This window comes from Sinohyriopsis cumingii, chromosome 8 (genome assembly GCF_028554795.1).
Source record: "Sinohyriopsis cumingii isolate HCF-2022 chromosome 8, ASM2855479v2, whole genome shotgun sequence".
In the NCBI taxonomy this organism is placed as follows: Eukaryota; Metazoa; Mollusca; class Bivalvia; order Unionida; family Unionidae; genus Sinohyriopsis; species Sinohyriopsis cumingii.
In genome coordinates, this window is record NC_142968.1 from 9,787,420 (window position 1) to 9,815,213 (window position 27,794).

The 27,794-nt window shown below is 35.8% G+C and overlaps 1 protein-coding gene and 1 pseudogene across 3 annotated transcripts; one reads left to right on the forward strand and one right to left on the reverse strand.

Annotated features, from left to right (window-relative positions):
* The first annotated feature begins 1,479 nt into the window (after positions 1-1,479).
* On the forward strand, positions 1,480-20,709 carry LOC149792957 (uncharacterized). Of its 3 annotated transcripts, none has more exons than XM_089966826.1 (6): positions 1,480-1,634; positions 2,379-2,475; positions 12,218-12,434; positions 13,708-13,752; positions 17,346-17,384; positions 17,898-20,709. In XM_089966826.1, exons 2-6 carry the CDS (start codon positions 2,415-2,417, stop codon positions 17,920-17,922), a joined length of 387 nt encoding a protein of 128 aa, XP_089822952.1. In that variant the 5' UTR covers positions 1,480-1,634; positions 2,379-2,414; the 3' UTR covers positions 17,923-20,709. The 3 variants fall into 3 exon arrangements, with proteins under 3 accessions (XP_089822952.1, XP_089822953.1, XP_089822951.1); XM_089966827.1 differs by having other exon boundaries at positions 1,537-1,630; XM_089966825.1 differs by lacking the exon at positions 1,480-1,634 and adding an exon at positions 1,722-1,856.
* A 5,778-nt stretch (positions 20,710-26,487) lies between these two features.
* The window catches only part of LOC149792958 (potassium voltage-gated channel protein Shaw-like), a 37,153-nt pseudogene continuing 35,846 nt past the window's right edge, over positions 26,488-27,794 (reverse strand).

Sequence of the window (27,794 nt, forward strand, 5' to 3'; positions counted from 1 at the left end):
CGCAATAAGGCAACCAACTTACACGTACTGCCTACAACACGCAATAAAGCAACCAACGTACGCGTACTGCCTTCAACACGCAATAAGGCAACCAACTTACACGTACTGCCTACAACACGCAATAACGCAACCAACGTACGCGTACTGCCTTCAACACACAATAAGGCAACCAATGTACACGTACTGCCTACAACACACAATAAGGCAACCAACGTACACGTACTGCCTACAACACGCAATAAAGCAACCAACGTACGCGTACTGCCTTCAACACGCAATAAGGCAACCAACGTACACGTACTGCCTTCAACACGCAATAAGGCAACCAACGTACAGGTAGTGCCGACAACACGCAATAAGGCAACCAACGTACAGGTACTGCCTACAACACCCAATAAGGCAACCAACGTACAAGTACTGCCGACAACAAGCAATAAAAAAAAATCATGCTCTTGCATATTATTAGTTGTGTTGTGTCGCCATGACTGCACCAGCATAACTTTGTACCTTTCAAACAGTATTTTCTAGTACAAAACTCGCATGCAACTTCGAGCAGCGTTGAACCGGACCGGTCGTCGCATGCGATCAAAGTTTTCACTATTCATTTTACTTCTAGATATAATTCCAGGCTTTTTGTAGTAAGGTGGGCCTTAACATATAATGCAAGTATGGCGTTTGGATGTAATTCTTGTAATGTGGTTCCGTATTTGTTGATATTTTAGCTCTTGCTTCCTCGACCAGTAAAAAAGAGAGAAAAACAGCATATTTACCCGATTGCAATAAAAGGACTGCTTTACCTGTAGGTTACGTACACCAATGCGCGGAGTCCCCTGTATCGTCTGTTGACACTGTGCGTATGTTATAATCGAAAAGAAAGTCTATGGGGAGTAAAATAAGACAACCGTAACCTACTTTTTAAATACTTCTCAAATGTACCAATCCATCAAGCTTCGTGACTGTAAACGCAAAGGTAGATACATAAATCAAAAGTGTGTCTGAAAATATGTCGCTTTGTCTTACTTTACCTAGTGACTTTCAAATTCAAAAATGACATTAGACAAAAAAATAAAAAAATAAAACCGGAATTTTTGGGAAACGTATAAGAATCAACTTTATATTTCAGGAGATTAGATATTTTCCTTGTTTGTTATAATAGTCAGCCTTTGTGGCACGTTAGTTAACGTATCATACTCCTACCAATGAATCAGCCTTTCTCGTCTGGCGTGGTGTGTTTCTTGTCACGACACTGTTCTCCACTTACACTTGGAACAATATAGCCATCATGTGTTGTTATTCCATAAAACACCCACAATGTCACTAAAAGTGGATTTTTAATGAAGGAAAAAGCTTGTGGCGAGAGAAAAAACTAAAATATCATTGACTTCATCAAAGAAAGATTTTAATTTACGCACTCGAAATGAATCAAGACTTAATGCTCTAACATTTATGTTGCGAAAAACGTGATTCTATATACACTGTAATCATGACACTGTTACTAATTACCTTACTTCTAATTATGCCCTACCAAAAAATATGACACGTGTTTTGTGTTGATATACATAAAACGCAAAATCTACATTGAGATAGCAGACAGCAGTGAGATAGCAGACGGCAGTGAAAAGTGCGAAACGTAGGTAAGAACACCGTAATCAACTTTTTGAAACGTTCTCAAGGCGCTTACTACACCAAGCTTAATGCTGTTAAAAGTAAAACAAGAAACGTACTGAATTCTTGTGTGATAAAAAAACAATGGAAATGCATAATAACCCCAAAACATGATGACGTTTTGGTGAATGCACAAGAGTGTTATTCGATTCAAACCTCACGAGGAAAATTTTCTTTTTTTCTTCTTGGAAGTGAGAAGTAAATTTATTTTGAACAGTTTTATTCATTTAAAGTCATCGCATTTCTCTGGAACATTTGACCAATCATTAAGCATCTGCGGAATGTTCTCATTCAAAGTGTTAATTAACTTGCTATAAAAAATCCAGAAGGATTAATATTTGCTGTTCTTTCAGGATTAGAACCTTTTACATTTTTTTTTATACTTCGTGTGAATATAAACTAACTTCTGTGTAAAATCCATGATACACATTTCTAATTATAAATATAAGTATTTCTGACCATTATTTACTTTCCGAACTTGCCTTTTATATTACTCCACCGTTGTTTTATTTTTTTAATGACTGTCTTTTATCTTATTCAGAAGATAAGTTTAGCTGATTTGACAGCATCTAATTTATTTGTGCAGGGGCTGTTGGGGGACTTTTCTATTTATTTATTTATTTATTTATTTATTTATTTATTTATTTATTTGTGTGTTTATTTATTAACATAAATAATCTTCTCAATTAGCAAGATTATCTTTTTCGAAACAGAAATTTGGACAGAGGAGTCAGATATTCTCTTCGCAGATGAACGCCAAATTACATATTGTAGGATTTTTCTTCCTTTTCCTTGCGAGTCAAGCACAAGGTAAGTAAAAATAAGATTATATGGGTACACGATCATTACATTTATTTATTTGTTTATCACCAGCTGCTAGTGTTCTTACATTTGCCAATTATCAATAAAACTTCGTTGTTTGAATCTACAGACACATTATTTGTTTGATGGTTTAACTGTAATTTAAACCAAAATATTGAACTATCGCTTTTCTATATACTAATGCATCCTCATTTCAATGGCAAAAATAAAGGTCAATTAGAAATGTCTAATGATGCCTACATGTATACAATACCTCTAGACAAACTCCGAATTATGAATAAATTGGGCGCATTTACAGCGGTGGTTTCATCGCTTCGCCTATCGATGAAGTGAAGACAATCTTTTGGAAAACGCTTTGTATGACAAGCACGTGCAACATCCTCCATGCCGCCAGCCAGATATCTATTTTTAAATGAACACAGGCCGCCAGCCAGATAGCTTTTTCTAAACGTACACAGGCCGCCAGCCAGATATCTATTTTTAAATGTACACAGGCCGCCGGTTGTAGGTTGCGCATGCCCGTTGTATAAAGTAGTTTGTTTGGTAAGGAACTATTTAAGTCAAGAATATTGCAGTTCTTTGTTCCATCTCCGACGCAATCAGTCGCTCCGAATTAAGATTTGACATCGTCTGGAAGCATAATCTCGTTCAACTAGTGTCAGGTAAATAGAGAGAGAGAGAAATGTTTGGCTCCATGTATTTTCTGTACAAGGCTTTCCAGAAATTTGTAAAAGTGATTTGATTGGCTGATGATATGAAGTGACGTCATATAGATCATTGTGATGACAAGATGTCATGATTTTCTACATCAAGGAAAGTGACATTGCCTTCTGTTTCAAAAGGATGTCTGATGATAAGCTGTCAAAAGAATGTTTGATGATAAGCTTACAAAAGAAGTTTGTCTTGATACATTTTGAGATGGAGAGAAATGTCCCTCTAGTTCGGCTTGTTGACCGAGTAATGTCCCTCTAATCTGGGTTGTTGACAGAGGCGCCTGATGTTGGTCAAAGCGGTAAGTTAAAACTTTACTAAATCCTTGAGACAAGGAATGACAAGACCGGAGAATTAATTGCTTTATATGCTTTATACTTGGTGATGGAAACATCCCGTAGAGCTGCGACGTGCAGACGCATACGTGAAAGAAAACACCCATTGAAAATTCAAAGTTCGACAAATAGAGAAGTGAAAAGTATGACAAGGTATTATATTTGTAAAGAACAAATGGGGAAGGGTTACCAAGACTAGTATCTCCCTCTCCATGTACAAATGACACCACCCCCTCCCCAGTAACAAATTGTTAAGCATGAACGTATTTACAAGGTGGTCAACAATGTACAGTAAGACTAGACTTCCAATGATCTAGCACATTTACATTTTGCCATCGCTGGACACCACGTGTTTGATTGCAGAAAACAGAACTAATAATGATAACAAAACCATATTTCCATTTTTGCATCCTTTATGAGAAGAGAAATCACCGTCAAACCGGGTCAATACATGTCCACACACCATGGTATCTGGTAATCACATCACTAAATCAGTGTGTGGATACAGCATTTTTCTCCTAAATTCTATGATATCATCTTCACAATGAGACAATTCATGGGAGTCAACATAGTCCACACTGTGGTAGTTGGAAATAAAACTAAATGCTTTTCCAGTGGGTTCAAGAGGACTGTTCTCCGAGCTCTTGCCATACACGCAAACATCTCTGGTTTCCGATGGAAGTTCATCTCAGACACACGGGACTGAATTCTAGAGCGTTTTGTACGACCTGTGAATCAGGAAGAAATGGTCTTCCCAGTTATTAATCTTCACATATAGTGAAAAGCAACTATTTCACACTTTATGTTTCCTTTGAAATGATCTGCCAAGCATAGCGATTAACGGATGGTCTCTGTTCTCTGCTGCAAGAGATCACGAATGCGTTTCGTCTCCAAGGTGAAGTACACTCTTTATTACCACTCTTTCAAGACCCTCTCTTCTGGGATGAGTGTCCTTACTACTAGGTATTCTTCTATCCTCATTAAATATTGCTCGTGTTGCTCTTGACTAGGATGATCGGTTAGCCAGGCTCTTTGGTTAAAAGTGTGATTTATTTAACTACTTGTCGAACAAAACTAGAGACAAAGTGTTTATTCTTGTTCTGGCCATCAGGACAAAATAACTGACTGTTTTGTTTCTTGTCTGATTGGTGTCTGCGATTGTTGTAGTTTCTGTTCTGGATGGGAAACATCATCCTCTCCTTCTATATCCTTGGTTTCGTGTTGTATGTTTTTTTTTTATTTGTCTAGGATCACATCTCTGACAGTTGATTTCCAGAACATTGTCATATTCTGCTTACAAGAGTGTGTTGACTGTGTTCTCAACGGCAGGTGCAATCAGAAGTTCCATACGGTGTTGGACTGACTTTATAGGTTGCAACTTTATTTGGTCGCAGCATTTGCGTGGAGTGAAAACAAATCCCCACAATGCTTATTCTCCTTTATAATCGTCATGCGAATGCCATGGTTACTGTTGGTTTATCATTGTTCAGTGGCTTCAAAGAGAGTCATGTAGGATCTCGGGATATTATTTGGGGAAAAATAGGTTAGGCCTGAAGCTCAACGTCTGACCGCTTCGGATGACTTCTATTGCTGACGCATAGAAGTGTTGGAACTGGAAAGGCTATTGATCAGTGGTTCCGTTGATTGTGACATTGCCGAAGAGGCAAATGAACAGAAGTTTAAGCCATTGACCTTGGAAGACATGATCTTTGGATCGATGTCCAGAGGATACATGGTTGCTGTTCTGGTTAGAGCTTGGCTAATGTCGTTGCAGTTTTAGTTACGATCTTGACACGACTCACTTACAGTCTTCCTTCTCCGTCGTTAGTTTGTATTCACCAAATGGAAAATGTTATTACATCGATTCAGTCTCAAACGAAGCTAGTCAGCAAATACTTGTCTTGCAACCACATATTAGGTGCAAATGATCCATCCTTTCAAAAATATGCCCTTATTTGATTTTCTTTTGACGATCGTTAAATACTGCATTGTGGTCTGCATCACAATCCAAAATGAAGTCTGTGCAGTTGAACTTGTCCAAGATGGTATATTTTTACACCACTTATGTATCGAGGTGTATCTTCTTGGTTTCTTTTCCGTTTGACAATAAAAACTCAGGGTAGTTTGGTAATGGTATGTCTCCATGCTGACCACTCTGACATCGGCATCTGGATTAGTGTTGTAGATATTGATAACTTTGCCTTTCAGATACAATTGACTATAATTCAGATCTTAGGTTGTTCTTTGATGTTAAACTAGACAGGAGCTGAGGCGATCAAAGGCGATACCGGATGAAATTCTACTCACTGGGATTCTTGTATCGTCATCATTGTCGTGGTATGGCAAATATATCCTGTAACGTCTTGGAACATTCACAAGAATCTCAGTCCATTTATTTTATTGCAGTAAGAAACTTTTACATCCCAATATGTGCTTTTTTCTTAGTGCATCCTTTTTTTTAATAATAATTAGACATATTTAAACCCCCAACTGTTCTTTTCTGATTACTCTTCTGGTGGTTGCCATGAGGTCTGAAGGATATTCGACATATCTCTATTGGCCTTGTCCTTGATGCGGCACGGACGAGGAATCAATTTCTTCGACACGAGTCTTTGAATTCAATTTAATATCGTATCCTGGCGACCAAGGATTATAACTTATCTACGAACCATGTTCTCGTTGTCTAGCCACTCTTGGGGGTACAGTTTACATAATTCACTGGATAATCGGTTTTGAAAATGTAATTTCCTTTAAAGAATAGACTACTCCTTCCAAGATCTCTTTCTATACTAATTTTCCCTGTCGAATCACTTGAATGTTGAATGTGATACCTGTTTCCTCCTTCATTATAAGAAGTTACAGCAGAGTTATCTTGAAAAGAATGACTCACACTTCGCACTATATTGTATTCAACGACATCAGAGTAAACAAACTTGAAATTCTGAAATGCTTGAAGAATCTGTTGTGCTTGTTGCTGATGATGTCTTTGTTAGGGGGAAGAACCGTGTTTCTAACCAGAATAGCAAATTAACTTGTGAAAAACTTGACAGAGTTTTACTGTTGGAAAATCTTCTTTAAGACGATGAGAAGGTGAATGGTACTCGATAAGTATGTTTTTTTATTGCTTTGATCATTAATAATAATTTAAATAGTTTCAACAAAATGTAGAGTATAAATAATTTCCAACAGGAATGCTCATGTCATAGTTATATAATTCGGAGAAACAATTATGCTGCCTGTTTTGTTTCGTTATAGCTATTTTAAGTTTTATAAGAGTGTTCTTGGATTTGTTAGTTGAATATTTCTACGGGGAAACTGGTTTGATTCGCGAGAATATTCTAGACTTGAGTGGGATGAATGATTTCTACAAAGGCCACATTCCAATGATCTTCGTGGTCAAATTGTACGGAACGAAGTCATTTGGTCGCAGGACAGCATAATGTGTTGCTGAGAAATTCACCCATAGATGAAGTGAGTAATGATAAATATAAGTAATGTTAAATATAATTGGTATTCATATTTCGATATTTCTTGTCTCCGAGTCGTCAATAAATGTCAAAAGAGTTCTGAAAGATTGCCAACACTGGACGATTTGTCACTGGTATTGTTGTGGCTACCGATGTTGTTACAACTGTCAGCATATTTCAACGAGGGCTTGGAAAGAAGATAGAAAATACAATTGTTGAGTAAAATAATCCACAGCTGTTTATCTCCTTGCTGTAAACTGACATTTCAAATAGATACTACAATACCACAATGCACCACAAAGATCTGTCAGAAAGAGACTATTTAATTTTTTTGGAATACGTTCTCCATAGCACATCCACTGTGGTTGTTGCACTTGTTCTGGCAAGATGAATTTGGTATAATGGATGCAGTACTTAACAGCACGGTCGTGAATTCTTCTTTTTTAGTTAATGTTTCGTGAAGCAGCAATCCATAAATCGAGTCTGGGTAGACGTCCGTTCCAACGAACTTAAACTTCTTGGATATGATATTTAACATCACGAATACTTTGTATCTCAAACACGTCTTTGGTCCCTCGTTGTAACTCAAGCAAGTGTGTTCCTTTAACACTTCGTTCATTGCGTCCAATGTGTAAACAGGTGGGTCACATAATCACTTGTTATGTAACACGAAACATTTATAGTATCCAGTTAGGTAAATAGTTTTCGTCAAATTTACATTTTGTTTCTCTTATGCGAATCCAGTCTCCGGGGTTTACCATTTGAATTAATTAAAATTAATTAAAATTAATTAAAATTAATGAAATACAGTCACTTTGTTTTGAGGCGTCGATTTTTCTGGAACACAAAACCGATGTTACGATGGTACGATTGATTGTCATTTTTGACGAGACGTTTCAACATGTCAGTGTATTTGAGTGTTGATGTAAAAAATATTTCCACATACATTCTTTCATGTTTGTCTGAAAACGTTCCACGACACTGACATTTGTTTCACTACTATAAATTACTTGCAAGTGTCATTGAAAGTTAATTCTCAGATGTGGATCGTTTTTAGAAGTGCTTTTGTCATTTAAATTTAAATATTTATTGCAGACGAAACAAGTAGCAAAAAGTGACTATCGCTTTGGGCCGAAACTTAGGCTTTACAAACACCAATACATCCAAAATAAATGCAGCCGACCTGATACCTACTCTCAAAATTTCACTTTGTAATTGTAAGCGGTCAATCTTAAATTTTGTTTGGAACCATGACTGCGATTAGATTAAATGTGACAAAATTAATCAGGGACTGTCGAATGATTTTCATATTTAGAAGAACATTTCTCCGCAATCTTAAGGAGGATGGTTGTACTGGGACTTCAGTGACTTCTGCCAATAGGACTCTCATAATATGAGGTGACACAGTTTCACGATCAGCACCAATGAGGAACAGAAGGTCACACTTCTGGTCACAGATTTAAAGAGAGTCATTAGGAAATACACTTACAACAAGAGTTCTGAAAAAACTCAGGACTACCCCTCGTGAAATAGAAGTGAAGACACCTGTTATGTCTATCACAGGAAAATATATTGGGTTACAGAATGTTCAAAATGAATCATCGAAAAATAGCCTCAAAATCAGGAGAAACCATGTCCAGAGATAAAAGTAAAGATACATGTTTTCAGTGTTCCGAAAAAGGACATTGATCTTTGAGTGTCCCAAAATGTTCAAAACGGAAACATTTTATAACATTTCAGAAGCAGAAGAAGAAATAGAAGAACCCATCCCAGCAAAAAAATTCAAAGCAAAATTACTGGAAGAAACAGAGAAAGAACACTTTGAAATGAATAAATTTAAAACGAAAAGACAGAAGAAAATAAGAAAATTGACTTTTGTTACATATTTTGATCTGGTTGACCCTTGGAGAAAATATATGGACCTTTTAACTCTATTTGTGATTGTATATAAGCATTCCTACCGTAGTCGCCATGGGTGATATTATGTAATTAATTTTGTGTATATAGTGTGTGTATATTCATAACCTTTTTAATTTTGCTCGTCACTGCTAGGGTTATTGAGGTTACATGGATGGTAGGGGGTGTTTGTTTTGTTTGTAAGGAGATCACAAGAAAGCTTAAAAGGATAGGGGTGACATGAGGTACAGTTCGGTTTATAAGGATTACAAGACGTTTTCATACAACGTCATTTACATCATACCCTGTGTTAGTAAATTGATGAGAGGTCAGTCCAAACTGCATCTTGATTCGTTGGTGCAGTTATTAGTCAGTGAGTTGGTGTTGGTTGCTCCAACTGGCGTATTGGTTAGCTAGAGTTGGTGTTTGCAAGTGCAAACGGCGTGATGGTTAGGTGTGGGTGTTGGTCAGTCAACTGGCGTATTGTTTATTAAGTGTAAGTGTACTGATAAATCAAACCGGCGTATTTGTTAGTAGATGTGGGTGTTGGTCTATGCATGATTACGTGCGTGTTACATAGTCAGTATAGGTGTTGGTCAGTCAATGTAGTTCAACATTATATTTCCTCTTATCCCTATACATTATTCAACATGAATGTGTAATGTTAAATTCGCCGTATCCTCAATCAGTCACATTAACATTAAATCTATGGACACTTGATATGCAATTTCTATAGACGACAAACTTTCATTTTTACTCAAGACCCAAAACCATTTCTACGGGCAGTGGAAAATGTCATGTTGAAAGGGATAATAATAAATTCCCATTGTCCCCAGTGTCACATTAATGTCAAATATTTGGAAAGTTTGACATGGAATACCATTGTCTCCAATGTGTCATACTTTAAAGATGGCGACCATAAAGTTAGTTCCCATTACTCCCCAGTGCTATTGTTTTCCTCGAAGGCCCTCACTATGCTAATTAGCTTCCTTAACTTCAGGCAATAAATATTTAATAACGTAGTCGAGATCCGTGAAGGTTTCTATTTTAAACAACCTAATTTTGGCTAACTGGGTACATTTGATTGGTTTATTTGTACTTAAATTCTTTAATTCTTTTTTTTTATTGGTAATCGAAAGCCCACCGAATATGTTTTCCGACGAAATGCTGTCATACCCTAATACAGGACAGAAGCATAGTGATGGTCATGGTTTTCATCCTGTTAAAATCACGAGTAAAACGACAGCAATGATATTCATTCGTAGATGATCGTAATATGCCTTTGATCACGGCCACGCATATTTGGAAGAGAAGGATGAATCTATTTCTGCAATGAGCGTGCAATTTCCAATTGTCTCATTTGACATACTATAAATACGTTGCATGATACAATTGAACGAAATAACTCGTGCCTTGCAAGCATTAAAGCTGAAAATTTAAAATATACCCAGTTACGTACAATGGTTTACAAAAGTGAAATATAATGGAGTTTGGTATAATTTAAATACGTTTTTTAATGATTGCCCTTAAGAGGGACTTAAAAGTCGCACTGTGTTCATTTCAATGAAAGTATTGAAGTGTGTAATCGAAAGAAGATTGCATTTTTCCTAGATAAATAATTTATGAAACACTAATATGCATGCACAATTACAATGTATTGCTGCAACCTACATTTCGTATAGCGAAAAGAAAACCTACGTATGAATATATGTATGTATAGTGTTTAACGGCACGTCAGCACCATCCACGCTATATATTGCGTGCTAAAAGGACATTTCTAAAATATGAATGGATAAATGCGTAAAACGTCATGAAGAACAGTAAGTAACTAAGTGTATTAGTCTTTTTGTATCTACCTAGCTGATTAATGACCAATGTTTTAGAAGGAAATTTCTCGTGAATTTGCTGTCACGTTTTCAACGGGCTTGGCAGTTACATAAAGCTGGTTGTCATATGCAGTTATGTAAACGTTTACTATGTTGACGATCTGCATACAAAGTAACTGTCGTATATCACAAGAAAATTTGTTTTCTTATGAAACTGTTTCAATCATAAGTCTCAAATCCACCCGTTGTTTGTAATTTGCGTTGGTTCATTATCTAGAAAACAAAAGTCAGAACTTGATTAGTGTTAACAGAATATTTACTGGCGAGGACCTTCCAACAAATATGTACGAAACCGTTTATTTTTCTTTGTGGATACTTCCTGTCTATTCTTCGCCACGTTTTATTAATTGTTTTATTGTTGTCATGGCTAGCCAAGCATAATTTAAAGAAGAAATTTGATAACAAAAGAAAGTTAAGAATAAAGATCATTGTCATCTGTCTTTCTCTCAGACCTTTTATATTATATTAGCTAATAACAATTAGAATCTGGGCAGGGAACTTTCGCTCTTGAATAGCCATCTGTGTTCTGGTGTGTTTTACCATGGAAGAAAATCAGAAATTGTTATCATGAGCAGAAAACGTAACACTCGGATTACCTTACTTTCACATTTTCATGAAATGAAGGTGCAATACAAATTGTAGTAAGGATTTAGTGTGTTCCATATTTGAAATCTAGATTAACTAATCATTCTTAGCATTTATTACATTATTTTTGTTTCCAATATTTAGCATATCCACGTGACACACCAAGCGTGCTTGTTATATTATTATTATTATTGTTATTATTATTATTATTATTATTATTATTATTATTATTATTATTATTATTATTTTAAAAATTCTTCCGGTTAAAGTACAGTTGTCAGCAAATAAAGGCACACGGGCGATATTAATCTCCAACAGTATTTTTATTAGTTGCTAATTATGACGCAATTACGTACAATTCTTGCTAAATTGACTATGTTAGATTTTTTCTGTACCAACCATGCAAGAGAGAAACAGATGTTTCTCATGTTTCAGTCTTTGGACATACTTTAAAAGTTTTATAAATTTATGACCAAAGAAAATGAAAATTTTAATTTACTTATCGTGAAAATAAAAGTATCATTGCCTGTTGAATGCACCTTCACTCTCGTTATCTCCTGGTACCTTTCTAAAGTACCTTTTTTTCCAAGTTGTTTGCCATTTATTATGTCACATCCTGTTGTACAAGACTAGGTCTAATCAGTGCCCGATTTAGGCATTAAGTTAAACAAGCTACAGCTTAGAGCCCCACAGTCTGAACTCAACAGTCTGAAGGTGCCTTTCAAATTTATTTTATACCCAATTGGGCCTCTACAGCTTCCCATAGCTTAGGGTCTCGCTATGCCTAAATCCGGCATTGTGTATAATCCTAAAAAAGTTAATGTTTCTATTTTTTTATTTTTATTAATAGACAATTGTATACTGGTCAAATGTGGCAGTCATGGCGGGGAGTTCAGGGAATGCAAAGTTCCAGTGGACAGGACTATAGCCGACATATACAAGGAGAAAGAAGCCAAGCCGTACAACTGCAAAGGTCGCAATGAAAATTGGGGCTTTATGAACGACTATATATGGGTTGTGGAGCAATGCCGTGCACATTTCCGTGTTTGTTACAGCGGTACATCAAGGTGACTAACTCTTCCATTGGCAACCCTTTCAGTCCTAATTTCTGCAAAAAAAAAATTTTAAGACTGGATACTTAATTCATGTCTGATGGTACGCTTTGGAGTACACTGTAGGGGTGGGTGTACGGCTAAATTTATGCATCGCGCACTTGTTTGTCTGTATGTCTATTAAGCTGGTTTCGTGGCTATATAATGTTTTAGAACGTAACCTTATCGGCAATCAAAAGCCTGTTCATAACAAGGTTGTTGAATGGCATGTTATGCCAAATTTAATTATCGTTGAAGATCAGTAATATGGGTTGGTGCATTGCCTATTTGCTGCATAAATTGTCGCAAGAAATAAAATCCACAACCCGGAATGGCGTAATAACTGAAACATAATTTTTCTTGATATTTTCTAACGAACGGAAGATCTGACGGAAAACGACCCGAGGCCATGTTCTGCTAAGCATTGGATTCACATAACAAATTACAGATCTCACATCTATCAAAGAGAAAATCGTCGTCGAGAACTTATCTTTGCATACGATAACTCTCCCTAACACGAAATACAACTCCTTATTTGATAGGTTACTACAAATATTACGGCTGAAAACATAAACCTTTACTGGTGCCGGCCATATTATAAATTTATCTCGATTGGACATGGAACGAATTGCCCATTGATCTTAGAGACAATGACACTTTGACCTCATTCAAGAGTGCTCTTGCAATTCACGTATTTGACCATTAGAACAAACTTAAACATACTTAAAGACTTGACAATGTTTCACTTTCTTAGTTATTGTCAGCATCATTTTGTTTTGTAAATTTTGGGTCTTTTTTTTTTTTGAATCTTGTCCTTGTAGTATATGTTTTCTCGTGATATCTTACATCGTAAAGCGTTAGAGCTTTCCAAGATTAGGTTCCGTATGAAGTCAACATTTATTATTATTATTATTATTATTATTATTATTATTATGCACATAACAGAAGCTGTGATTGTTTGTCCCAGGTTCATACTGTTTCATATCATATACAATGTTCACCTCTGTAATGTCAAATTCATCCTTTCTTGGGTTCTATGTGCTTTGCACGTACACATGGATTTATCTTCATAGCGTTAAAGTACGTCTACTGGCCCTTCTTCTGGTAGCTGAAAGGACTAAAGCTGTTTTACAACACTGAAGAGTAGCTATAATGAGGCATATTTCTTGATCAGATCGTGACTTCATTACTCTGTCAGATTGTTTGCGACTGTAGACAGCAAATCTTAATATTTTAAAATCTTTTTCAGCGCTCAATCGGGTGGCAGTTCACAGTTTGGTGTCCAAACACAAGCGTAAGTAGTGATTTCCTCTTACTGCTTTCCGAATCCAAACCTGTTCCATACAGCACCAAGACTTTGATTGAGGAACGTGTTCATTTTTAATAATCCAAGACAATTTCTATAGATGCAATGCATTGAAGTGATGCAATGTAATACAGTAATGCAAGATAATAAAGTAATACAATGCAATAAAGTAATCCAATGTGAGAAAGTCACGTAATGTAATAAAGTAATGCAAGGCAATAAAGTAATGCAATGTAATAAGTAATGCAAGGTAATACAGTAATGCAATGTAATAAAGTAATGCAATGTAATAAAGTCATGTAATTAATAAAGTAATGCAATGTAATAAAGTCATGTAAAGTAACAAAGTAATGCAATGTAATAAAGTCATGTAAAGTAACTAAGTAATGCAACGAAACAAAATATATTTGAATCCCTAATCGCACAGTGGATCTTGTTATTAACAGATTCGAAACTAATATATAAGTCTATGACATCTAACAATCTCAGGACTTTTATGCATTATCATTTGACGGGGAGTGGTACTGACATTGCCAGATGTACTATGAATTGTTCAACATACTTTTCACATTTACAGCTTTCAATTAAAAAAATCTCCTTTAATCAGTACCTGTTTAAACACTTAAAAGGTATGCAGATTGTACATGCTATATAATAGGTTTAACACATTAATAAAAACATGGAAAGCATATGTCTACATAATAAATCCCAAACTAGGAGGAATTTGATGCACATGACTAGTGATATACAAACAGGGTCGGCCTTAGGCCGATTGGGCCCGATTGGGCCCAGCGCTCACAGGGCCCCCACGCGTTGGTAATTTAAAAAAAAATATATCAATAGAGAGACAGTTATTTTAAAGTGATGGAGGAAAATTTTAAGTTTCCATATCATATAAAACTTGTTTGAAAGTTTATTTCCAAATGCCGTGCTCATATGTGGCCCCGCGTGAATCTAGGGGACCCAAAAATGATTCAAATCAGACACCGCGTTTGCTAAGGTCGATATGTATCAGAAACTCATTTGTTTCGATTGATATAAACAAATATCATACGAGCACACTGTTTACTATATACCCTGATGAAGAAGTACAAATGTAGAATTAACTATGGTAAAAGAGTCCATGGTCCCATTTCCATGGTAACAGAGACCATGGTCCCATTTCGACAAGATGAACACTTCCACAACAGTAAACCCATATCAGACCTCTCATCAAAACCCACGTCAGTCCTCTCATCAAAACCCACCTCATTCCTCTCATCAAATATTTTAAAGGGACGTTACCAGGTACACAATGGTCGACTACTCTCTCTCTCTCTCTCTCTCTCTCTCTCGCTATATATATATATATATATATATATATATATATATATATATATATATATATATATATATATATATATATATATATATATATATATATCCTTTTTCTCAAATTCTGTTGTGTCTTCATACTCATTTCATAAACATTTCATTTCACATATCCACCATGTTTCAATATTTTATCGGTACGAGTTCTTGCGATACCAAATGATCTACCGCATAGACCACAGACTTGTTTCCTGCTATTTTTTTCTTTCTTATTTTAAAGTTGGGAAAAATTTCAGGTCTCATTGCAAACATTGGACCTTTTGTTATGGATGAACATTAAATTATGTTTTTAATTATTTAGCATAAACATTAGGTTTATCGATAACATTTAAATAATTAATTTATTCATTTGTTCGTTCGTTTCCTTTGTATTGCATCTGCTGCCATAGCACCTTAACTACACTAATTGGATTTGATTACAGTCGAACTCTCTTCCTGACCTGCAAGGTTGGCTTTATTGCCTTGAGATACGAATAATTAATTTTGACGGGGAGATACAAAACCCATTTAGTTCATGGTTGTAAAGACAGATATTTAAAGAAAGCTTGCAGATATTCAAACAAACCGTGTATAACAACAGTTCTTCTTCTTCTTCTTCGTCTTCTTCTTCTTCTTCTTCATCGTCTTCTTCTTCTTCCTCTTCTTCTTCTCATTATCATTATTATTATTATTATTATTATTATTATTATTATTATTATTATTATTATTACTGGTGATAAATAAGAGTTGATATTATTGTTGTATATGCTAGTTAGCATGTCTGTATTGATTTTTTTGCGGACATTTTAATATTTTTCATTCAAATTAAGCGGCCACACATGATAAATTTGTTTAACTCACTCCATGTTTGAGACTTCATAAGCTGGCATAGCGCCAGAACATCAAAGTTGTTCGAGCTCTTGACCCAGCAAATTATAAACTTTAAGATAAGATGGCAGGATGTTTCTACGCAGTCGGAGTTAAAGGAAATGTCAAGTTTTCGATGGTCCAAATTGTGACTGAATTATATCAGGCTAAATACTTCTGTTCCTAGCAAATATAGAACATACCCGCATCTTTCAAATGGCGCTTTGCAATGTATGTTGGTTCCCCGCTTGACTTGTGTCGCAATGGTCTTTTCTGAAGAAACTCAGACATCTTGATGGAACATTACCCCAAACTGTAAACACGAATATTTCCAGAACATACTAAGCTCATACTCAAGGATTTGTCTTGAACTCAGACCCATGTAAACAACCTATTTGAAGGTTACCAACAAGACCAAGAGCCGTTATGCACAAATACTATATCCTCACTCATGGACAAAGGTCAGGCACAAAAAACAATGTATGTATGTATGTATGTATGTATGTATGTATGTATGTATGTATGTATGTATGTATGTATGTATAGGGCTAACGGTACATTATATAGTGCCGGGTAAGTAAAGGAGCAAAATAAGGGCAAAAATAATATCTTAGGAATGCAAGTTATAAATTTTAGAAATAAAAAACGCACTCTTTAATTTTTCACAATTAAGAAATAAATTAAATCACAGTGGCATGTTTCAACGGCAAATTATGGGTTTCTTCTTTCATACACCTGAAGAAAGGTTCAAACATGGCGCTCCAGTGGACTCTTACCGAGTCTCGATTTACGGTCTGTAATATTTCACAAGTGCCCCTACCGTTCCTCTGGCCTAAATTGTTAGAGCGTCCGCCTCTATTGCGGATGGTCGCGGTTCGAACACCAGCCGAGTCATACCATAGACCTATAAAAATGGTACTAGTAGCTGCCTTGCTTGACAGTAAAGGTTAGTGTTGGACTGGTCGGACTGGTATCAGGCTAATATGACTGGGTAGGACAAGATGCCACGTGTCTTAGGCATGATGCCCCAGTGCCAGACATAACTATAAACTGACACACTGCAGACATCTTAACGATATGACTAAAATTATTAAAGCTACATTTAAAAAAATCCCCCCAAAATCCCCGACGTAAATACGCGCATATATAAAGTCTAGTGGGCCTTCCAGGTATCCCAGTGTGCAAGAAAAACCTTGAATTCCGAAAGACAAAGACAAAGACAGACAGACATAGACGGAGAAAAACATCTTTTGACTGTTACATTTTAGAGTTTCTAATTTAGATGCATTCGTAATTACGAGGTATATAGCATCATATTATAGTAATTAACATGTGATGCTTAAATCAACTGTATTTCTTTTCAGACCACCTCTCCCTCCTGGCGTAGGACAGCAAATACAAAGGCATGTAAATGAAAACATAATCATTAAGTTTCAGTATCTTGTTTAGATGCCAAATGGCATCACGTGGTATTTCGTATCACTGAATGCCAGAGGAAAAATTATTGTTTCTAACAATTTTCAGTCGTTTCTGAATCTAAATATTTCCCTCATTTATTAGTAGTAGCAGTAACAGCTGCAATATTAATAGTAGTAGTAGTAGTAGCTGTAGCGACAGCATAAGCTGTAGTAGTAGTAGTAGCAACAGCAGCAGCAGTAGTAGTAGTAGTGGCACTATAAGGAAACATCGTTGTCATAGCAGTACTAGTAGTAGTAGCGCCCATTCAGAGGTGGAGATTGCGCCACTTCTAGATTTTCAGACCTCTGAACCATGGCTTCATTGAAATTTGGAAATGAACCGAATACCAAAACAAGCCTATATAATTTACTGTATAAAGATTTAAAAGACAAGTAAGTACACAATTAATTATATTCTTGGAAAATCAATGAAATAATTAAATTTCTTTTTCTTTTCAGGATTATAGACAGTATGAAGTTTTGAGTTGGGTTGCAAATGAAGACAGCATCTTGTTATGTAATATAAACAGTCAAATGTTACACGAGATTAAAGGTCAAATATGGATTAAATATTATACAAGTAAATTTTCTCAGCCTTTTGTCGAACAGTATGTGCAAATTAAAAGTTCGCGTCGCTGGTAAAATTTACTCTCATCGAATTCCCGACGTTTAAAGTGAAATCAAATAAGAGTTATTTCCAAATGCATCAATTACTTTGATTTAAGCTTCGTTTAGGACCGATGGGAGAGAGAGAGAGAGAGAGAGAGAGAGAGAGAGAGAGAGAGAGAGAGAGATTTTAAATTGAAATTGCACAAGTCTTCAATTTAATCTCTGCTTCACTGTATTACAAAGGAAAAAAGAACTGCAAATGTCAAATGGAACATGAACAAAAATTATGTATGGAAAGATAGGGAGGTGTGCCATTTACCGTATTAAACACTACAATTAATTTAGTTTGCAAGAGCTATTGTTTATACCTTATATATATATATATATATATATATATATATATATATATATATATATATATATATATATATATATATATATATATATATATATATATATATACTGTAACGTTTAGAACAGGAATCGTATGAAACTGCACACCGTCTTTGTAGTTCTTCCAAACAACTGTCAGCAATCATTCTGTTTTCTCAATCGACGACCATATTGACTGTATGTATATCATTAATCGATGACCATATTTACTGTAGGTGTATCATTAGCCGTTTCCAGCTGTCAACATTAGTTTTTCCTTTCTTTCAATCGATGACCTTATTGACTGTAGGTATATCATCAGGACGACCATATTCACTGTATGTGTATCATTAGTACTTTCAATATCTTCACCCTCCACGAGAGTAGAGTTCATTATAGAATCTGTTCCAAACTCCTTATACAATAACGACAATCAGTGTTAATGAAGCTTTATACTTCCAGAGACATATCAAGGGCAGATAATTCCTGCTCTCACTTTTGTGTGGGTTGCACTTAAAAGTAATTAGAACACTATGCAATACAATTTTATAAGGAAACAAAATTGGGAATTCGTGTATGGAGGATTAGAAAATAACTTTAAGCAGAAACCTCTATATCTGACCTTTAAATTGTACGCAAAAGGAAAACATGCATTGTACTCTCTATATAAATGTAGGCAAAAAATATATGTTTACGATATGACGAGCTTGAATTTACGATAAATTATGGTTACTCATGTTATAGCTGTACTATTTAAAAATGGTAATTGGTCATAAACATTTGTCCGAATACATGAAGTGCTAATTAGTGTCCTGTTACACTGTGGTAGATGTGCAATTATTTAACATAAACGGTTGGAATAATTTAAGTAATTTTCATCTTTACTGTGTGTTGGTTAGAAAATACATCAAAGAGAATATCACGTGACATAATTACTGTTTAAACGTAAAGTTCTTCTTCATTCAAACAGATATCTCCAACATCATAGCGAGCTGACAGACACGTTTACGAGGTCATATGATGTTAACCTTTTTCATCGAACAATCAAATTACAGCTTTTACATCTCATTCGGAATGTATCGTTACTAACGATTACTGTCTCTCTCTCTCGAACACGGAATTCATCGCTTTATCTGTTAGGTTGCAATAAATAACTGGTCTATAAAATCGAATGGTCGCTATTAACAAAAATATTTATTGGTGTTTGTCAGGTCCACTTTTCCTTAATTTTTTTTTTTTTTTTTTTTTTGGGGGGGGGGCACCTTTCCTTAAGTAAATGTTCGATTGTATTCAGATCAGGTTCTACTTATTACATGAAAACACGTGCATAACTATGCTAAATAAGTTGCATAAAATTATAATACAATTGTTTTGGAATACTTCGGACAAGACGCTTCTATCTTGTGTGACGTAAAGGGAGAGAAATTAGTGTCAACCATTGAGATATATTTCCTCACAAGTCTCATTTATGCATATCTAACTTGAAAGTTAAACAAAAGAGTAATTTAATAATAAAATGAAGTAAAAATCTACATTTTTAGATTCCAGCATCATGAAATTATTTCAGCAAGAAATTCAAGTTCAAGATCAAAGTCCCACAACTTCGACAGTCCGTAAATTGATTAGAACAAACCTTTTAGACCTTTATTAGTTTGAGCCCCTCTGACGGACTACTGGATTGCCATGACAGAGTATGGTATCATATCTGATATTAGAGTTTGGAGAATACAGGATTTTTGCCGGTATTAAGGACGGACGAATTACTTTTCAGGAAGAGGCGGGGTTATTTTTTATGTAGAAAAGTATAATCTAAGTGTAATTTCTGTTGTTTTTGTTGGGGGGGGGGGGTACGGAATGTTGGGTTGAACTTTGGCTTTATGCTGAAATCTTTTCACGGTCCAGGATTTTAAGTCAAGTTACGATCAGTCGCGTCAGAGAGAGAGAGAGAGAGTGTTTCGCAGTCGGGGAATTTGGGGTGAGAGTTATTATTTTGCTCAGAAAATTATTACGTTAATGATGGACTAATTAATACACAATTGATATACATGCCAAGTGATCTATATATGTATTTACAACTGAACTATATATGTATGAAATATCAGAAACCCCAAAGGTAAAGGTAACCATAGGATGTACATGTACATGTGTGCACTAGAAATTTTTTAAAGATCGATATAGATCAATATATTATGTGAACACTTTTCATATTCTCATAAATATGATTTAGTTATGTATATTCAATGTCATGTTTATGGAGATTAATCACAAATAAACATATCAGAACGCTCTTGATTGGCTTTGCATTTGTTTTATATTACATTTGACCCGAAGACCACCAATGGACTTGATGCCTTCATTTAATAAATGCTTGACTGAAAGCATTGATTATTAACCAGACTTAGTCATACACTCGGAACGTCCCAGTGTCTTTAGTCATCAGAAAAGGCAAGAGTGTTCAGAATATGACTGAAAGTAGCTTGCAGATATCACACACGTCACGTAAACACTTCCACTTCAACGACAAATCGAAACTATTTTGTTTCAAATAAATTTGTGAAAGGCACTTGAATCTTTTGATTAAACTCCATTGAAACTTTAGAAAATTACACCATAGTCATGGTGTTTATTTAAGCAGCTTGAAAGGATTTTGATTGGCCGATTTTCTCATAGTTATCGCGAAGATTAAAACATATACGAAACGGGTCAGTCATTTGTTCACAAAATTAACCGCTAAACTAACCTGCTATTACTTTCTGATCAGCATATATATCAAAATAAATTATCACTACAAAGATATAAAATCTTTTATAAAATTTAGACCCAAATGGGGACTCCTCGAAAGTTACTATATTTGTGTGTCCCCCTTATGTGTTCGGTGTGTGTCTCTTGTAAAAGATCAAAAAGAATTTGAATAAAGCATTTATTGAAGTATGTTTTGAATTGGGGTTTCTCTATGCTTTCCCCAAAGTTTTGGCAGGTTAGTACTTCTCAGGGTTCCTGGTCTCAGGTCTCCCAATTTTCCTTACCCAGTTATAAAGAGTTGAGATTATAGGGGTCGTATTTACATATGTAGGCACAAATCCTATGTTACTTTCCCCCTGTCTCTCGTTAGTGATATTTGCCAAGAAATCGCACAATTGTCATGTGTTTGCTGCTTGTTTGTTGCTATATTTTGTTTATACATTCCCTGTGTTTTTGTAATAAATGAAATTTTTAATTTCTCGGCTTCCTTACTGATATCGGTAGAAAAGGAAACATTTAATTTCCCAGATTATCAAAAACGAATTATCACCTAATTTAATATCAGTTGAAAACAGGAAAACCCCAAAACCTATTATATCAAGACCCTTAGTATATACCATGGCACTATTAAGCGATGCAGTGGTCACAAATTATATACGAGGCGGATGAATGCGACACAGGGGCCTTGTGGGGTAGAGGGACCAAATATATCAAGAATTGTGGGAAAAGCCGGAGACCATCCGCATAGGGTGTGCTGTTATGCCTGTGCGCATACGGCATACCTTATAACGAATGATAAAGATGGACCTGCCTCCCTGCACCATGATGCGGTCGTGAGAAATCTGATCTAGCTATATCAGCGGTAACAGGGAAAAATTAAAATTCCCCAAAGTATAAAAAATGCTGAAGACCATCCGCCTAGGGTGTGGTGTTACGCCTGTGCGCATACGTCGGGCCCTGTAACGATTGATAAAGGTGGACCTGCCGCCCTTATTCATACTGTGGTCGTGAAAAATCAGCCTGACCTACCAATGTCAGTAGCAACCGTAGTAAGATGGAAAAATATAAATTCCCCAGATTATTAACACACACCCCCCAACAACAACAAATATTCACATAATTTAATATCATTTCAAAAGCTGGAGACCATCCGCCTAGGGTGTGGTGTTATGCCTGTGAGCATACAGGGGACCTTATAACGATTGATACAGATGTACCTGGCCCCCTGCACCATACTGTGTTGTGGAAAATCAGCCTGACCTAGCAATGCCAGTAATAACAGGCCCCGTATAAACAACCATAAGCACTAAGATACGAAGGACAACAATAAGCAACAAACCCACAAAATAATGTACCATTGTAAATCAAACAATCCAACATAAACAATTATTACGTGTTTAGGCTAGAATGAAAAGTAACACAAGAAAGAGTGAAAACAACAAGCTTTGAAAAATATAATAATTTATTTTCCTGGAAAATTCTGTAAAAATGAGGGGAAAAAATATGAACTTACGGTTTTAAGAATCAAATCCAAAATTAATCCAATAATAGTCCCCGAATAAAATGTTTGAAGTTCTAATTACAAAACATTTAATGATTTCAAGTTCGAGTCCCGACGAAAAATCCAAGATGGAAGACTATGACGTATGCTGTAGCCTGTAGTGTTGAAGCATACAGTTCCTTGTAGAAACAAGCACTATCACTCCGGTTTTGGAAGGCTGAATACATTTTTATAAAAGCTGTCCTTGTTCAACAATTTCACATGAGCAAACGTATTTTCTAGGAAAAAAAGAATTAATCCTTTTGGAATCCAAGTAATTTGAAATAACTCCAAACAGCACAACATACAACTTCTAGCGTAAGGAAAAGTCCAGCTTCTACTGAGAATAACTCTCCAAAACAAAGGTTATATCGTACTCTAAAACGCAACAAGGGGGTCACGTGATCATGTTCCAGAACCTCATAGAAATTAGGTACTTTTTAAAGATCACGTACACCCAGTGTGGCCATGACGAAAACCAATCATTTTACTCTAAGAAATAAAAAGTAATTTTAAAAAAAATCTTAAACACGTAGTCCCATCATGACCTCGACAACAACCAATCATTTTAAAATAAAAATAGAACTAATTTTGACTCAAGGTCAGGATCTATATCAACACCTGGCTGGTTACAAGACGAACAGTCAAGGTCAAATTATCTTTTGGAAAAAGTATCATCTCTAGTAAATAAATTTACATTACAATAGCATGTAATGATTTTTTTTAAAAACTGGCAAACAATTAAATTGAAATAAATATATATTAAATCAGATATAATTAAATCAGATATGCACAACACAATGTTGTTGTTGTTGTTGTTGTTGGGTTTAACGCCATTTTTCAGCACACGATATGCTATGCATGGCGGCCAGTATTAATGGTGGAGGAAGAACCCTGGAAAACCCCGGGAAAAACCACCGACTCACGAGAAGCTACTGGCAAGCTTTCTCACATACCCACATTGGCCGAATCCTAGACTCGAACCCACACAGACAGAGGTGAGATGGCAGTGATCCGTAACGGAGAGTGCTTTAGACCACTCGGCTACTCTGGGCCCCCACAACACAATGCAAATAGTAATAAGAACAAAATTGAAAACCGTATTTTTTCAATACAATTAACAGAATAAAGTCGTTAGCAATACAATAGTAATAAGTCCAGACAGAATAGAATAGTAACATCGTTGATACAACAAAGGTGACTGCAGATTGTTATTGGAAATGCATATGAGATTATACCACTTAATACCGACTAATTACCATTTATAAATGTATGCAAGACCTTAAATAAAATTATTTTTCTAAAGATATATAAGGTTGTATAATCCCCAGGACCAACAGGCCCAGCTGCACAATGCGGCACAATAAATAGTTAAGAAGTCTCTATTAGTCCCATAATAATAAGGCATATAAGGCGATCTAACACCCAGGATCATCAGGAACAGCGACACAATGTGGCAACCAAATAAGTGAGATAGTCCTAACTAATAATTACTTTTTGGACAAAAGGGATGAAAATTACGCCCATGATATCAAGGGTGCTTCCTGTGTGCATGGGCTCTCTACCTAACGTCCTACCACCTGTCTTGCCACTTCCGGGCATGATAATTAAACAGTGTGCCATGCGCAGATAAATGCGTGAGGAGCGAGGCTCCATTTCCACCTCTCACGACCCACCTTGTGTAAATTAACCAGCTGCGCATGCCCTAGGGGCGAATGCGTGTTTAATTTAACTAAGTCTTCTCTCTCCGTTTGCCATTCACTCGCCTTGATCCAAAATGTAACCTCTCCCAGTGGTTATTGCGTTTAAAAAAACAGGGATAGACACATGTGCAATAAACACTTAATTAAAGATAGAGGTATAACAATTTCAATTTGAATGAGAAGACAACTGTCGCGGGAAGATGCACAAAAGGCAATAACGTTATAAATGGAAGATAACTCTTACGACCATGTGTTCCGTATGAACAGTTGTCTTGCCTTGGCAAAATTGAATGGACATGACGCGTAAGTAAATTACCGGTGTTTATAACTGTTTGTTAAAGATGCTCATTCTATTGCATGTATACGTATTACTGATAAGCCAAGTTCGTGTGTTGTGACGTAATCTAACAGCAAAATTCGCAGTGCTAATGATGCAATTACAGACTCGGCCATGACAAGATTCGCAAATTAATAAAGGGTACTGTGAAATGTTTTGCATAACAACAGAGTCGGCCATGATAAGTGTAGCAAACGAATCTGGAGAGTTGTGAAAGACTTTGAAACAATTTTGTGCCGATAATTGTTTTTAAATCTATTTATCCATTTATTTACTTTTTTATTTTAGATTTTTAAATCGAAAGAAACAAAGCACAGAAAAAAACCCATATAAAATAGGGTTCCCAATTGTCTATCTACAGTTTAATCTATATATGTATCTACGAATATCTCTGTAAATGTATGTCTTCCATCCATCCTTTCGTTTGCACGTGGGTACATACTTTCTACCTACCTTCTTACAGCTCTACATAATGTCCTACCCACCTAATAAACCCACCTAGCAACCAACCAACCAGCCTACCTACCTACCTACAACCATGCCTACACCCATCCATCCATCCATGCATACATACATACATATATACATACATACATGCATACATACATACATAGTGTGAAGGTTGTTATGGTTGGGGTGGGGTGCTCCAAATATTTTATTTCAACTATTATAGTTATAGTTATATTAAGTCCCACCTAGGCTCGATTTTGGCTGGATGTTACATTAGTGAGAGATAGATGTAAAGCTGCGAGTCTTCAATGCCAACGGTAGATGGTTAAATATTTTAAAAGGCTGAATTTGAATGAATAACAATTTAATAAGTCAATAATCAAAAGATTCAAATTCCCAATTGCACTCCTTCCGCTCGACACTTTAATAGCCTATTGCACCACTTGATTAGCTGTGTGAGATCGATTTCCACCTGTCCTTGTATTCTTCTCGCTCCTATTTCTCCCAGTTCCTTCTCCTCTTCTTCCCCCACATTCTGCAAATTCCTTCTCCTCCTCGACTTCTCTATACTCCTTCTCCTCCTCCTCCACCTTCTCTCCACCGACTACATTTCCTCTCCAACTCTTGAAGACTCGGGACTCAGTCGAACCCGAAGCTCTGTGTCCCCATAAAAGCTTCCTTTTCGAAGCTTTGTCTTTCCTTAGAATCTACCTAAGTTTTGCTTTTTCGCTTTTTATTTTTTTGGGGGGTGCTATTCCTGGTTGATCGTTTCAGACCATTTAGGTAGCCCCCCCCCCCCCGGCCCTAATATTATTATTGAAAATTTCATTAAATTTAGTAGTTGTGCTATATTATTTTTGGTCATTGTTTTCATAATATATATATATATATATATATATATATATATATATATATATATATATATATATATACATATACATATACATACATACATATATATATATATATATATATATATATATATATATATATATATATATATATATATATATATATATATATATATATATATATATAAATTTGTATTCATGATTATTTTGTCTTTGTGTGATTCTTTTTATTATTGTAAACATTCATCATGGTCTAGTAGGTAATTTTCCATCATCCTCTCTTCCTCTCCTCTTTTTTGTCTTCTTTTCTTTCTCTCCTTCTAATTCTGGCTCTTTCTCGTTCTTTTTCTTGTTCTTCGTCTACCGTCAGGTATTTCGGTGATAAATCTGTTGTTTTTGTCCCTGTTGTTATTGTTGATGTCTTGGGTACTTGTTCTTGCTTATTTTATTTTCCTTGTTGTTTACTCTCTTGCATTATTGTTTGTTTCTGATTTGTTTGTTGTTTCTCATTCTTTAGTGCTGTTTTTGGTTCTATTTGTGATGATTCTGTTGTCTGGGTCCCTGTTGTTGTTGATGATGTTTTTGATTCTTGTTCTTGCTGATTTTGTTTTCCCTGTTGTTTGTTCTCTTGCCCTTTCGTTTGTTTCTGGTTGGTGTATTGCCTGTTTTTGTTTTTCTTCTTGTTGTTGGTTTTGCTTCTGTCCTAGTAGTAGTTGTTTTTGTTCTCTTTGTTGTTGTTTTGGGGTTTGTTTTTCTTCATTTTGTTGTTTTTTTCCGGATTATTGCTTTTGATGTTGTTGTTGTTGTTGTTTCGTCCTCGTTACTTTCTATTCTTTTTTCTCTTCTCTAATATCTGATTGGGTCTCTTGGTTTCAGTGTAGTATGTCCGGTCTGTTCACATCTATTACATTTTCTTTAATAAATACACCCCTTGTACCATGATTTAGTCAGAAAACCACGTGGAAAGTACTCTCTTTTCACGTCTATCATTTTGCTCTTTCCTATTTCTAATATTCTTGTTCCATTGTATATTGTGGTTAAGGAAATAGTTGCAAGTCTTGATTTTTACCACCTTTATGCTGAACAATTTCTCGAACATTTCTACCGTTGCTTCTAGAGATATCTCGAGTGGAATGGCAGATAGGTGTAACTCCAGTCTGTTTCTTTATTTGCCGCAAAATGGGTGTGGGCAACTTTACTGTGACTGTCCTTCCTGCAATAGTTATTTCCCCGATTGGTAGTATCAGCTGGGTTCCTCTGGGTCGTAATATGTAACCTTTATACCCCTTTGCTTTGGGCTGAGTGAGTAGATTCGTTGTATGTAATCTTGTATCATGTGAGTACTGTTCACTGTTCATTTTTCCTGTATTATTTCTATATCACATATTTTTGTGGCTATTCTTCTTTAACTCATGATTTCATCATTTCATGGTCACTGTTGATTTTCGCGCTCTCTGTTCGTTCGCACCATGGTAATAGTTTGGATGAAATAGCAAGACTTTCCTTCTGGTCAATGGGGGGTTTATATTCAAAGCCACCTAAGATTTACCGCCAAATTACGAGTGGATCTCTCAAAGTAACCCTATGTTGCTCAGCAATCTTCCTAGGCGAGACTGACTTCTCATTTACAAGTTCGAAGGTATGATTCGCGTCGAATTGTAATCACGACCTCTATCTCAATTTCTGATTGGATATCGCTGCGGACCGATCCAATCAAACATAGCGGACAATGTCCGTCTCGCTGTCTGTCAA